Below are 15,242 nucleotides of genomic sequence, written 5' to 3'. Positions count from 1 at the left end.
TCAGCCCGTAGATTCATGAGATCTATGTATCTGTGTACAATTCTCAGTTCCTATAAACAGGATACAACTAAGAGAAGCTCTGGCACTACGGATATGCTCTCTGGTGTTTTTTTCTGTCTCACAACCTACAAATGACACACAAAACATATTTTGAATATTTAAGTGATGCCTTCAAGAACCCAGACCTGCCAGAACTTCTGTAAGCTTTATTTATTAAAATGTAGCTGCTGATAAGAAACATGTTGCACAGAATTGGGGAGCACCAGTTTATCTTTCAAGCATCAGGAGCAAAACTCTAAGGAAGGTAGGATTGTCACTGACAATTGTCTCTAAGATGGAACAAGATGATGTCCACCAAGAAAAATTTTTTTAAACCACAAATACCTGTCACCTCTTTGGTTTGCTTTCTCTTTTTCTATGCTGCTTCCTTTTAAACTTCAAAATGAATACTGAAGATACATAAATACACATACATTGTGTGTGTGTGTGTGTGTGCAATGATTTGATAGTAATGCACATGACCTAATCCAAAAATGCTCTATTTAGATTTTCTCTGTTGGTTTCCTGCAAATACTTTGTGTCCTTGAGCACTCTTTCTTTATGATATAGTACATTCTGTCTGCAGAGTGTTAGTTTCTTTATATATTATTTTCATATCCTAAGCTCTTAAAGAATGTTTGGTTGAAATGTCTTATGATGAAGATCTAAGCAAACACAGTTTGCCCAAGAGATCTAAACTTAGTCCTGTGTTCCTAAGGACGAAGCAACTGTATTGTGGTCAGTATTAGGACATAGAAAACACAGCCACTGCTTGACTTCACTCAGTGTACTAGTCTTATAGAAACCTTACAGACGGCTTGTATTTAAATTTATTGGGGACATTTGTTTTGGTAAAAGAGTTGCATATCCTGTGCTTTCTCGGGGTTCCTTACTGTGGAAGGGAAGCAACAGAATTTTCAGAAATCTTTTACACACTTGGGTGTGATCCCAAACACACCATCACCTTGTTGTCTTGTTGATGCTGATCAGCTGCACAAATTCGTCTCCACCGTGCTAACTCCATCACTGAGGAACCCTCTCGGTCATTTCATAGATGATGAAAAGACTTTTCCCTATTAACTCAATAGAAGTTTGAATGGCATGCCCAGATGAAGGTCAGATACTGTGTCCTTGAAATAATTGTTATTTCCCTTCACTGTTAACATGCCCAGGTGTCACCCCTGTTCTGAAGTGGTGAAGAATCCCCTTTGAACTCCATCTCTAGTCACCACGGATTATCTGTATTCACGTCAGTTGTCCTCTTATTTCCTTCAGAGTCTCTCTGGAGCTGTTAAGAAATGATTGTAATAAAAGGTATTTAAGAGCTACATAGATGATGTATCAGAGGGGGAGAAAAGTGTCTACTGATTTACCCACTTATCCTGCTTTATTGCACAGAAGTTAGAAAAGGAGACCGAGATAAAATCCAGCAGAAGATAAAAAACTACTCCCCCCCCCCCCCCCCCCGCCGTGTTTGCTTTCAACTGTTGCATTAGTAATGAGCATGGGAACATTCTGCAGGCCTCCCACTGTTGTGTCCACTCTCACAGGAGAGGGAAAGCTCAGGCAGGTTGAGTTGGAAGTTTCCATGTTCTGATTTTCCTTAGCATCATTGGATCTCATGAAGATGATGGCTTACAATGTTTAAGGAAAAGACAAGAAGGAAAGAAAGCAAACAGTGAGATAATCTTCCAGTTTCTGTTACAGTGGCAAATAGATGCACCGTCCCAGCCCCGGAAGCCAGTATTACTGCTGCTACTGCTCAGCACCCAAGTGACAAACCCACAAAATGACTGTTATCTTGTCCTATCTTTCTGTTCAGCTCACCAAGCCAGTCTCAAATATTGAACCAGGAGCAATGTGACAGAGCTGGCTCGTTTTCCTTTTTTATGTATTTAAAAGACACGTTCTGGTTTCATTGATAGGCTGTTCACAGGTACAAAGTCATCTCTGAACAGTTCTGATGTGGCTTTGGTTAAAAGAACAAGAAGTTTCTGGACAGAATGTCCTCGCTGTGAAACTGAAAATGAGTGACAAACTCATTGACAGTGACCTTCAGCAGGATGTCCAGCATCCGCCCCTGAGATGACATTCATCTCTGAGCTTTAGCCTTGACCTAAACCAAGCTCTGTAACAATTGTGAAAAAAAGATACCAAATTTGCATTTCTCTTGCATGATAAATATTGAAATTATTTGTGACAGTTAAATAATTTTACAGTGTCTCTGTCAACGTTTCCACTTTCATGTTGCAAGGATACAGAAGAAGCTTATATTTTCTTCCAGTAATTTTTTTTTTAAATCAAGGAACTTACTCAGATTCTAAAACAGTTTTGTTTTCATGTTTATACCCACATGCATATATGTGTATGTATAAATGCAACAAAGCTTTCTATATGTCATTTAGATTATCTTTAAGCAATTATTAACAAACACAAATGAGTTAAATAGCTTAATATCATTCTGCTGAATGATAGCATGGTTTTATTTTATTGTGATTTTTCTCAATAGCAATGTGAATACATAGTTACTAAACAGATAGCATACTTTGATTCTGCCCCCATGGTACTTATTGCTTTGCTTTTCTCAAAAGACAGGGGCTTTGGGGTGGACGCTGTGGTGCAGTGGGTTGGACCACCACATCCTGTTCCAGAGCATCAGTCCTAGCCCCAGCTGTCCCACTCCTGACCCAGCTCTCTGTGCCTGGGAAGGCAGAGTGTGATAGCCCAAGTGCTGGAGCCTTGTCAGCCTCCTGGAGACCCGGATGGAGTTCCTGGCTCTTGGTTTCAGCCTGGCTCAGCCCCGTATGCTGTGACCATTTGGGGGAGTGAATTAGTAGAGGGAATAAATCTCTCCCCTCCCCCTTCTCCCTCCCTCCTTCCCTCTCTTTTTCTCTCCTTCACTTTGCCTTTCAAATAATTTTTTTTGAAGTTAAAGGCTTTCTGGAATCAAAGATCAGAATCATTTTAATTTTAATATTTTTTAAATTATAAAAGTTTAACAAAATTTGAAATCTGAAGAAAATGAAAGCCACTTTTTAATAAATTTTTTGTGATCAGTACAGGTGTTTAGGATGCATCCTACTTGAGATAAAGCACAGACCCCACACTACTTTGCATCTAACTGTGTTCGTTTAATTTTTATCATTATCATTTGTCCAGGTTGTTACATCATCTTCATAACTGTCATTTTTGATAGTAACTGTTATTCCTTTGTGCATATAAGCCATAATCTTAAAATTACATGTAATTAATTTTTGATTACACATTATCCTGTTATTCATTAGATTCAATTTAAAGCAAATTTAACTGTCAGGACCGCTCTAAGATCTGGATTTCCTAGAGCTCATAGCAAAGTGCCTAATAAACCTAGCAACTCTCGCTCTAATCCACTCTGTCATTTGTCACTTGCAACGATGGTAATGAATCAAAAAATATGTATTTTTCAAATTACTTCTGAATTCAGGGGCAGATATTTGGTGAACCAGTTAAAATGCTTCTTGGGATGCACATGTCCCAGATCAAAGTGTCCGGGCTCAAGGACCTGCTCATGGTCCACCTTCCTGCTCATTTGAACCCGTGGAGACATCCAGTGATAGCTCAAGTACTTATGCCCCTGCCACCCAGATGCAGACCTGGACTGAGTTCTTGGCTCCAGCTTTGGTCTGTACCAGCACTGACTGATATGGGCATTTGGGGAGTGAACTAGTGAACTAGTGAACTCTCTGCCTCTTTGCCTTTCAAATACATAGAAAATAAATTATCTCAATTATAGATGAGTTTATCACAGCTAATGTTTATATATAAGTGTTGGGGGTGTATTGCAAGCGAGAGGAGAGACAGGGGATGGGGACTCTTCCTCTGAAGAGCGCCACCTGCAGGTTCCCAGAGTGCCTCTTTCATTTACAAGGATTGCAACGGCCATTTGTACAGCGCATGCGTGTGCTCACGTACCTCTAAGACTATTTGTAACATTACTCGATAATCTTCAGAGCATGATTGTCAAGACATTGGTGGGGCGCCTTGTGACTTGGTTTACTAGATAAACAAGTCTGGGAAAGTAGCTGCATGCCCTGATGGGAGCCAATGTCCCCATGAGTACTCAGTGATCTTCTTGGTAATAGGTCACTTACTATCCTTAATCAGTTCCTGTGGCCACACCCTGTGTCCAGGAGTGTGTCCTCAACTGAGAGTGCTTGGGCAGAAACTGTTCCCTACACATTAGAAGTGATGGAATTTGAGTTTTTAAACAATGTGATGCCTGTGGTTTGCTCACTATAAAATATACAGCTGTGATCATTAGCCTACTTCCACCTTGCCCAAACAACAGGAATCCAGCTCGCCTCCTTCCTTCCTATTACAGTGTGTTAGAGTTGATTGCCATAAGCTCATCCCCTTCTGCCACTTACATTCACTCAAGGACATACACTGACCCCTCCACTCTCAACAGACCCCCTCCCGTGGGCAGGAATGGCTCTCCCATTTTGGGTGGTCCCAGGACTGCTAATGCAGTACCCTCCATGCTGTTGATGTTCACCAGATGTTAGGAAACCTGCTTTGCTGTGTGTCTGTCTGCAATGTTTGTGGGAGGCAATGTTGGAAAGTGTAAATATGTTAAAGGTGTTTGCTCTCTCATTTTTCTTCCACCAGTGGGATGGAGTAGGACCTCTTCCTGACTGTGCAGAACCACCAAAAGGGATCCAGATGCTGTGGCACCCGTCAATAGTCAAACCCTACCTCACTCTGCTCTCTGAGTGCTCAAACCCAGACACGCTGGAAGGGGCGGCAGGCGCCCTGCAGAACTTGGCAGCAGGGAGCTGGAAGGTACGACTAGTTCATTACAATAAAAAAGAAATCTGGACTTATAAGCAAGACCTGAGAAAATAAAACAAGTCTAGTTTTGAAGAATGCAATCCTCATAAAGATTTTAAGGATGGTAGAGCAAAACCAATTATAGGGAGCTGTTGGATTTAGAAAGATGTTCCACTAAAAAGTTCTTCTTAAGAGCGCAGGGTCCTTGAAGACTACTACAAGCCCCGAGGATGAGATGCGGGGGTAGTCATTGAAAATGCCGTGAAATACTTTCCATTCTTTATGTGGTTGAGCGACTCTGTTTTCAGGGATGGCCATGACATGTTGACGTTCTGACGGCACTCTTCGTTGGCTGTTAAGGGAGTATAGAAAAGACCATATGAACCCCTAAACGGTTATACCAGGTCCTAGCCTCAAGGAAAAAGAATCAACTACCTATTTAAAGTTTGTGTTTACAAGGAATAATACTTTTGATTATATTTGGCAAAAATATCAAAGCAATTTAATTGGAAAGTAATTAGGAGGTTCTTATAGTGAGTCCACTGTTTCTGCTTAATTCTCACAGAAAACTCTCCTGGCTCTCATATTGGGTAGAAAGGGATTCATCCTGGGAAGGATTTCATCAGCAGTGTTCTCATGAGCTAGGCTGCCTCTTAGAAGAATGAGGGTACATGGGGAAAGCCCCTAGGAAGAAAGTTTGTACTTCTGCCATCATAGCCCATTCATTTAATAGTAAAGCCGGGGTTCCAAGGTATTCGTAACTCATTCTTGTCGTTAACATTAGTTTTCTTTAAAGGTTGACGTTTCAGAAGCTCAGTGTGTGTCAAAGATGTCACATAAACTGCCCTCAGCATTATCACCCAAGTGCAGCCTCCCTTTGGCTCATGCCTTCCAGTGTCTGTCTTCTTGTCACTTCTCTCATTTCCTTTGCTATGTACAGTCCAAGCGGCTGTGCTTCCTTCTTTCTTGGCTGTGACATCCCAGCACGTAGGGCCTAGCCCCTGTGACATTTCCCATGGAGCTGGCGCCCGAGGCGTGGCCATGGCCAGGATCATCTCTTCCTTAAAGAATCAAGGACCCCTGGGCATTCCTAATGTTGTATCTGGAGAATTCAGGCTGGGCTGGGCAGGAAACGAAGACAATTCTTACTTTCCACCAGGGATTAGTAGAAAACAGCTGCCAAAGCAGATTTACAATGGGCAGTCATCCAGAACACAGCCTTCTATAACCAGGGAGGAAATGAGAATTGAATTCAGTTCCTTGAACTAGCCATTTGATCCCGTATCACTCTACACTTCATGTGGTTTAGGAAGCTCTGACTCAAATTGCATTTCACACCTGGGCCCTACCTTTTCTGGGTGTGGTGAGTCTGAGCAAATTGGAGCACTTCACAGAAGACTGTGGCTGCCTCATCATGATTGATCATGCAGATCAGTCATGGCACAGGAAGCAAGGAGGGGAGCACTATTTCATGGGCCAGTGGTTGGTCACTTTTTGACCAAGAATACTCGCATGCTGCAGGTCCCTACTCACTCCCCTGCCTTGTAGCACTAGATGGACACAGGCGTCAGAAAGTAGGCTCTGGGCTTCAGGCATGATGAAGACACAAAAGTCTAGATGGTAGCAGATCAAATGTGTCATCTTAAGGTAGGAATTTTTTTTTTACCAATTGTCACTTTTCTTGAGAAATACTTAGGCCCTTGTTGTAACTATTTAAAAATGAAGAAATGTCTTTGGGTACTAGAGGGTTTTGAATCTAAGAGTACAACCTTTGGACCCTGATTTCCATATGTTCAAAACATTAAGTACGAATAGGGTAAATATGTGTTTAAAAACCAACTTCTAGATGTTGAAAATATTCCCGAAACAACACTACAAGAATGGGATTATCATCAGATTAAATGAGGCAGAAGGAAAGATTAGAGGATTGGAAGACAGCCATGGCAACTATCCAAAAGGAAGCACAAAAGGATAAGCAGGTAGAATGCACCTGTGAGCATTAAGTGGCCAGATATACATGCACCTAAAGTCTCCAAATGAGCCGAGAGACAAAGGAAGACAAAAGCAGAGAGAATGCTTAACTTAGTAAGATAGACATTTTTCTACATTTACTGAAAAAAAATATAAATTCACAGATCCAAGAAGCTCAGGGAATTTCAAAGTACAAAAGTCATGAGGGAACTATACCAAGGTGGATTGTAATCAGATTTCTCAAGAGCAGTCAGACAGAAAATCTGGGCAGCGGAGACACAAGGGATGTAGCACACAGGGAGATGCAGCACACCTACATCAACTGAAGGATCCGTGGCACCAGTTATTCCTTCACTCACACAGGGAGTCCCTGCTGAGAAGAGAATCTGGTTTGTAAGACCCTAAAGGGCAGAACCCAATTTCCACTTATCTCCTCATGTCCATTGGTTGGCCCTGTGCTTGGCTGAGCAAAACAAAACAAAACATAGCTCAAATGCAAGCATTCAACTCAACTAATATCTATATGTTTGTGGATAATAGTGTTTTCTATTCAAAAACATCTATCAATCACTAAAAATTTAGTAGCACATATTAGAGGCCAGAGGTCCTCAGATGATCATATATTATGATCCCTTATTTCTTTGATTCAGAAGGAAATATGCTATTGATACAATGTGAACCTGATAGAAGAGGTTTTATTTTGCAGTGTCTCAACACAGCAGTTCTTTGCAGGCTGCAGATCTCAACAGCACTGCCCAGTTGTGCAGTTACTATAATGTCAAACTTTTTTTTACCAGGCTCTGTGTTCTAAAGACAGCCAGGTCATCTGGGATAGCTGCTGAGGTGCACCTGGGAACTTAATGTTCAAGTAAGAGAATGATAGGTTTAAAGGATTTTTTTTTTTTTTGCTATTTTTATGTTTTCAAAATCTCTCCTACTTTTGATTTGATAATGAGAACTATCAAAGAAGTATGATAATTGTTCTCAGTATTTCCTTTTCATCAACATTTTGCTATTTTTAGTACATGAATCTATACATTAATTCAACACCAATATCATCAGTGTGAAAGCCACCCCACCATATCCAGAGGACATTTATTTCAGAAATCTTTCTATTATGAATAATGTAGAAACTGCTAAGAAGAAAGCAGAAGGTTCTAGAAAAGTTGAAATCAACATCATAAAAGTTATTCTGTGTTTTAGGCTAAGTTCAAAAACTATGACCGTTGGACTTCTCAGTCCACATTGGGTTTCAAGATACTAATTAGAAAGTACAAGGAATACCACCAAGAGGAAGGCATATGATGTCCATAGAAGTCAGAGAGGATGCCATGATGGCAAAGAGAAAAGACAGAGGAGCTGGGGAAAGTAAATTCAGTCATGTGTTGCTCAGAGGGATGTGTTCTAAGAAATGCTTCAGCAGGTTGTGTTGTCACTGTGTGGACATCACTGAGTGCACTTACATGAGCTAAGATGTCATATAAAATAAGATGTCACGTAATCTTATGGGAGCACCATACATAGGCAGCCTGTCATAGGCCAAAACATCATTGTGCATTATTAGCACTAATCATCTTTTTTGTTTTTGTTTTTGTTTTTTGTTTTTTGTTTTTTTGTTTTTTTGACAGGCAGAGTGGACAGTGAGAGAGAGAGACAGAGAGAAAGGTCTTCCTTTGCCGTTGGTTCACCCTCCAATGGCTGCCGCGGCCGGCGCGCTGCGGCCGGCGCACCGCGCTGATCCGATGGCAGGAGCCAGGAGCCAGGTGCTTTTCCTGGTCTCCCATGGGGTGCAGGGCCCAAGCACCTGGGCCATCCTCCACTGCACTCCCTGGCCACAGCAGAGGGTTGGCCTGGAAGAGGGGCAACCGGGACAGAATCCGGCACCCCGACCGGGACTAGAACCCGGTGTGCCGGCGCCGCTAGGCGGAGGATTAGCCTAGTGAGCCGCGGCGCCGGCCGTAGTACTAATAATCTTAATCTTTATTTTCATTTATTATAGAGAGGGAGAAGAGAGGGCGGTCCTCTCCTGGTTCACTCCCCAAATGCCCATAACAACCAAGGCCAGACCAGGCTGAAACCAGGATCCTAGAACTCCATCCAGATCTCCCATGTGGAATTCAGGGTCCCAGGAACTTGAGCCATTACCCACTGCCTTCCAGGATGCATTAGCAGGAAACTGGATCGGAAGCAGACCAGCTGGGACTCACACCAGGCAGTCCCATATGGGATGCAGCTATCCCAAGCAGCAGCTTAACCCACTGCACCACAATACCCACCCCTATTTCTAGTAATTTCAGAAGACGGAAAGCATTTTAGAAAGATTTCCATCTCAATGACTAAAGTCGAATCTTGACTTTTAGGAATTCAGTCTTCCTTGTAAGAAATGTCAGCTTCCCTAATAATTCTAGGAAAATTAGATCGTCCTCAGGCAAGGCAGCCTCTTGGTTGTAAGTGTCTTCATACTGATGTAAGACTTTTCTTATTAAAATACAGACATGCAAGGTTGTCTAGGAGTGGATCACATTATTGCCATCAATTGTATAATTAATTAATTTGCCACACCACATAGGAAGGGAGGGAGGAAAATTCTTATGGGAGATTTGAGAATGTTATCATTAAGCCAAAGATTAATAAATTTTTGTAATTTCAAGGAGGTTGAGAATGATTTGTGCAGAAACCAAGCAAAGAAATGCTTACTTTAAAAAGATAATTTCAGAAAAAAATCGAATAATTAAAATATTAACCTAGGATACACAATATCATCAACATTCCATACAAACATTGTTACTGTCTGAAAGCCAGAGTTCTAAGAATGTTTTTATAGCAGCTGTTTAGTGGTATTTCTTTAGTGTCCTTAACTTTTTATGACCCAACAAAAACAGAAATGTGGAGGGAAGGCATTAGACTTTTGCATGGAGACAGCTTTTTATAGACTTCATCGTCTGAAACAATAATTTCTCTTTATAGGAAGAACACAGATACTCTTTTCTTGTGGCAAACTGACTAGCAAACTAAGATCTTCATAATGGCCCTACACACTTTTTAAGCTTTAAAACATGCATTACTTGGTTTATGAGCAGCCGAAAAGCATAATGTTATTATGGAAGAAGCTAAGTGATAAATGTTTTTCTTAACCAACATGGACTTCAGTTACCTTTTTCTCATTTCCACTACAATGGTTTTGTTTGTTGCAGAATATTAAAATAGTTGGGCATAGTAGTTTGAAGATTTCTAAGATATGAATGAATGCTCATTCAGTGCCCATATATGGAATATTTCTATTGTAAGTTGAACTTTATGAAAGTCCAGGGTTTGAACTATAAAAATATAACTATACTTGCTATCAAGACAAACATTTAAACACCTTTGTATAGTCAATATACCCCCCAAAATCCAACTAATTGCAAGCAGTCTGTTACTTGCTCATTTCTTTAAAAATAAGATAGAATAAAAAATACTTGGATATGAATCTTTTTAAATTGAGTGAGCTAATAGATACAGTGAAGACAGACTCTCTGGACTTGTAACCCAGTAAATACAAAATGTTAGACAACTGGGAAATTGGAGACCTGTCCTTAGAGACAGGGACAACAGCCTTGAGTTGGACACCAAATTCAGCATAGCTGTACAGTTAATGGATCCTGTGAAAGTGAACCACAGCAGATAAATGGAGTGCAACAAATGGAAGAAGCATGATTTGACATCTAAGACAGAGTGACTTGTCTTTGTCCCAGTTAACGGTGTGTTGCAAAGCATAAGGTTTAAAGGCAAAAAAATAAGAGTTTTGAAAAGATTCTGATGAAAGTTAGACAAGAAGCATCATGCCTAATGGATGAGAAACTGGACCAGAATAAACAGCGGTCATCTGAGGACTCTGCCTACTCTCAACAGGTCCCTACACAGTACACTCAGAGGAGATGAAGAGCCATAAACAGGACAAGGGAGGCTCAACCTAAAGACCAAGAGGTGGGGGGTGCATTGCCCTAATCACAGGTAGTACTGACAGCGTGGACTGCATCTATTGTAATGCCTTGTGTGTCCAAATCAACTGTAGAGAACCCCCACTAAGTCCCAAGTTACCAAATTCCATTCTGAAGTGGTAGAACCAGAAGGACTTGAACTTCCAACTTAGATACCAAGATGGAGTGGTCCAGATTTACCTTATTTTAAGAAAAAACTATAACAAACTGCAAAGAAATATACAAAACTGTGTCTGTGTGTGTGTGTGTGTTTCTTCTGTGAGACACCCAGCACTACTCAATGAAGAACACTGATCTCAGAGATAGGAAGCAAGCAAGCTGAACCCTGGGATTGTCTCCATTCACTCCCCTGGGAGAGTTTCCAAGCCATGGCCTTGAGAACCAGAGGAGCTGAGTAAACTCTGTTCAGGAGATGGAGCTAAGAATCTGAGGTCATGTAGACCAGATTCCATAGGACCAAGTGCCCAGTGGGAGAGAGCCACACATAGAACCCTGGAGACAGGCAGAGGATTCCCCTCCAATATTCAGCAGAGAACTATCAGGGCATGCAGATGAGGGGAAATACCAAGGCTAGAAGAGCTACCTGAAATTATTAGAGAACAAACCCACTTATGTAAGGGTGGGTATAGTGCATGTTCCCAAGAGCTGGAGTCAAAATCCATGGGCCATTCTACACAGCACACTGTAGGATCTTGCCTCAGTACTGAGGGATAGATAATTAGCCCTGGAAGTAAACATGCTCTAATGCTTTCTATCAAATCTTGAAAATAAGACCCAAAGGGATCAACAGTTTCCAAGTAACTGCATCCTAGAATGAGGCTTTAAAATATCTGTTTAGAAATATAAAAAGATCTAGCACCCTCCAGATTAAAATTAACATCTAACATCCAGTTAAAATCATCTTGCAACCAAACTTTTGATAAAATGAAATCGACAATGAAGAGAAACCAACTCAGAACTGATGCAGACGATAAAATTAGACAAGAAATTATAATTGTGTTCAAAATGTTAAATAGAAACAATATGTAGAAGACCCAAATAGCACTTGTAGAGTTGAAAGTATAATACCTGAAATAAAAAAATACCTGGGATGTGATTACTGCAGATTAGACATTATAGAAGAAAAGATTGGTGAACTTGAAGATGATGAAAACTATCCAAAGTGAAAAAGAAAAAAAAGAGGTAAGATCATTAGTAAGCATCAAGTGGTCTGATATATGTGTACTTGGACTCTCTGAATGAGAGGAGAGAAAACGGAAAAGAAAAAATATTGGAAGAAATTATGCTTGGAAAATTTCCAAATTAAAATTATCAACTCACAGATCCAGGTAGTTCGAGGAATCACAACCAACATTGAGAAACTAAACCAAAGTGCGTCATAATCAAATTGCTTAAAAACAAATCTCATAAGCAGAAGGGGGAAAAGACATGTTCCATACAAAGATAAGAAAGTAATGGATTTCTGATCACCAGCAATGCCAGTGACAAGACCATGAGCAACATCTTTAGAGCATTAAAGAAAACAGCTGAGCCCTCTGTGCTCATCGTATGTTAAATTCATTTTAGTTTTGTATTGAGCAGACACAACCAGTTCTTAAAGGAAACTAGCAGACATCACTGAGACAGAGTAGCTGCAAAACTATCTGTAAATGAAACTCTTCTGAGCTCAGTTCAAGATGTGAGCTAACCTGTGCACTGACACGGTTCAGTCACCTAAACCATCACACCAGAGAGGAATTCCAACATGAGAACTTCAGTGGAGTTGAGAAGGCATGATTCAGAAGTGATGGTAGCTCGGGAGATGTCACCTCAGCATTTGGTTCTCCCAGTCCCAGAGGTGAGCAAGCTTGAGTCAGAGGGTCTACACCACACACAGGGGCTACAGAGTAGGTGGGCTTGGCCTTAGAAAGACGAGTGAGGGGGAGCATAATCATTGAAGCCCCAAGAGAGCTTTGGTGGAAGTGGCTGGAACTCGCAGCCCCCCCCCCCCCCCCCCCCCCCGGTGATTGCACTGGCTTTGATCCTTTTGCGTAGGTCCTTCTGTGGAGAGAGCTCTTCTTAAACTCTATGCACTTGGTGCTGCAAGTTGGCCTGACATCTTCTTTCATCAATTCAGCATTTTGTATTCTCAATCATGGATGAGGAACTGGAAGACAATTGAGATAAAGTGATTAATAAGACTTGGTCTTTTGCTGTTAATAAATAAGTGAATTAAAAGTCTTTAAAAAACCATTTTACAGATTCTGTGATAGGAGTATGAACAGGTGCAGGGGTATACATTAGGTTGTTTTTACATAGTGGCAAGGAGTGAGGAAGCACACTTCCAACATCACTGTTTGAATCCTTAGGGCTAGAATTCAGTGATTTAATGCAGAAGCAAAGACTTCTATTTGGAAAAATTCTCGCTGTTTAACAGCAAGACCCCCAAGTATGCAAGAGCTCAAGGAAGTTAGAAGCTATTTCTGTTGGTGTCACAGTTAAGGGCAGGTGTCTGAGGCGGGAAGCTCCCTTCCCCAGAGTAATTCACTCAGGCTGACAACTCTTGGCTATCTTCAGCATTTAACTTATAAGACTGCTCTTGTCATCACCGTGTACCAGCAGGAAGCAAAACAAACAAAGGAACAAGAACAAGGTTCACTGCAAGAAATGTTCTCCTAGAAAGCCCAGATCACACCTATTTCTTCCTCCTCCTAATCTGGATTCAGCTCCTGGCATCCATCAAAACCACAGCCCGCCAGGGGCTGGGGTTGTGACACAGTGGGTTAAGCCATGGAGTTCTTAGCTCCTGGCTGCTGCCTGTCCCAGTACCACCCATTGCCACACTTGGGGAGTGAACCAGTGGGTGGAAGATCTGTTTCTATCTCTGTCCCTCTCTGTTGCTCTGCCTTTCAAATAAAATAAATCTTAAAAAAGCAAGGAACAGAATTTGCATGGATCAAGGTCATCAAAGTTCAGATTCAAGAAAAGTCTTTCCTCTGTAGAGACAAAAATCTGCTAGTATATTCAGTTTATGTTATAAAATGAAATACTCCATATCTTAGAAAAGCTACCTTACTAAGGAGAGCTTCAACACAACCTGTGTTTTATGCTCATAAAACTGAAAGATCTCATCAACGTGGCCCCTCCAGACCATGCCCTAAAGATTAATTTTTGATTTCCCCCACCCCATCACCAAAAGCAGAATTTGCTAAATATCCCCCCAAACAGCATGTTTTCTAGCTCCAAAAGAAAGAATGAAGTCCGTCCCCCTTCCACCTTTGAGGTATCATGTTTTAAGAAAAAGGGTAAATGAAAGAAGTTTTCTGATTTGGTGTGTAGTAAGAACAAGAGACATCTGAAATACTCTCATTTACTTATAGTGAACAAAAACTAAAATGTCATGGAAGCAGCCTGCACTTCCCCATCAACATCCTGTTTGCTGGGCAGGAGTGTCCACTGCCTCTATCAGTCTCTGTCTTGTCAGTGTCCCCTTCTCAACCGTGTGTCCACAAGGTAATGTCGCAGGAGCACGTAGGAGCCATGCAATGCCCATTGTCTAACAGGGTCAAATTTAATTCCCTTAAGGGCATTTCTAAATGCCAGTTGCACGCAGTGATGATATCTCCAATATTCGATGACATTCACAATCAAAATAGTTCCTGTCTGTGTTCAGAAAGTTTTATTTCTTAAGACAGGATTTTTTTAAATTGAAAATTACTGATCCTTGAGATAGCTTGAGAGTTGGACAGATGTACTTGTGCATAGTGGGTGCATCCTAGGAGTTTTGTTGTTGTTGTTGTTGAGCTTGATCTTCTTTATTTCTTCATACATCAGAATAATTTTTCCAGGGCAGGCTTTTAGCCTAGCGTTAGGACATGGCTTAAGAAGCCTGCATCCCTCATTGGGTACCTTGTTAGATTCAGGTTCAGATTCTAGCTCCTGATTCCAGGTTCCTGCCAATGCAGGCAGCGGTGATGGCTCAAGTAACTGAGTTCCCGCCACCCACGTGGGAGACCTGAGTTGACTTCTGGCTCTCAGCTTAGGCCCCAGCCCAGCCTCCACTATTGTGGAGTAAACCTACTGATGCAAGTGCTGTCCCTCAAATAAATGAAATGCATTTCTTCCAAAGAAACTCTCTAGTTTGGATAGCAATATTTCAGCAGTTCAGGAACACATGTGATAAAGTTACTCTTTGCACTAACCTGATTTACATTTTTTTTTTTTGACAGGTAGAGTGGACAGTGAGAGAGAGAGACAGAGAGAAAGGTCTTCCTTTGCCATTGGTTCACCCTCCAATGGCAGCCGCGGCAGGCGCGCTGCAGCTGGCGCACCGCGCTGATCCGATGGCAGGAGCCAGGTACTTCTCCTGGTCTCCCATGGGGTGCAGGGCCCAAGTACTCGGGCCATCCTCCACTGCACTCCCTGGCCACAGTAGAGGGCTGGCCTGGAAGAGGGGCAACAGGG

General features: G+C 41.6%; 1 protein-coding gene across 7 annotated transcripts in view; it reads left to right on the top strand.

The window, feature by feature from the left end:
- The window catches only part of CTNND2 (catenin delta 2), a 982,006-nt gene that overhangs the window by 863,579 nt on the left and 103,185 nt on the right, over nt 1-15,242 (top strand). For all 7 annotated transcript variants that reach the window (XM_070056591.1, XM_070056587.1, XM_070056589.1 and 4 more), the window contains one exon: nt 4,687-4,860. In XM_070056591.1, coding sequence (XP_069912692.1) covers nt 4,687-4,860 — 174 coding nt within the window. The remainder of the gene's footprint in view (nt 1-4,686; nt 4,861-15,242) is intronic.

This window comes from Oryctolagus cuniculus, chromosome 14, assembly GCF_964237555.1.
Source record: "Oryctolagus cuniculus chromosome 14, mOryCun1.1, whole genome shotgun sequence".
Taxonomy (NCBI): domain Eukaryota; kingdom Metazoa; phylum Chordata; class Mammalia; order Lagomorpha; family Leporidae; genus Oryctolagus; species Oryctolagus cuniculus.
The sequence above is the reverse complement of the archived record's forward strand: the minus strand, read 5'-3'. Positions and strand labels throughout refer to the sequence as shown.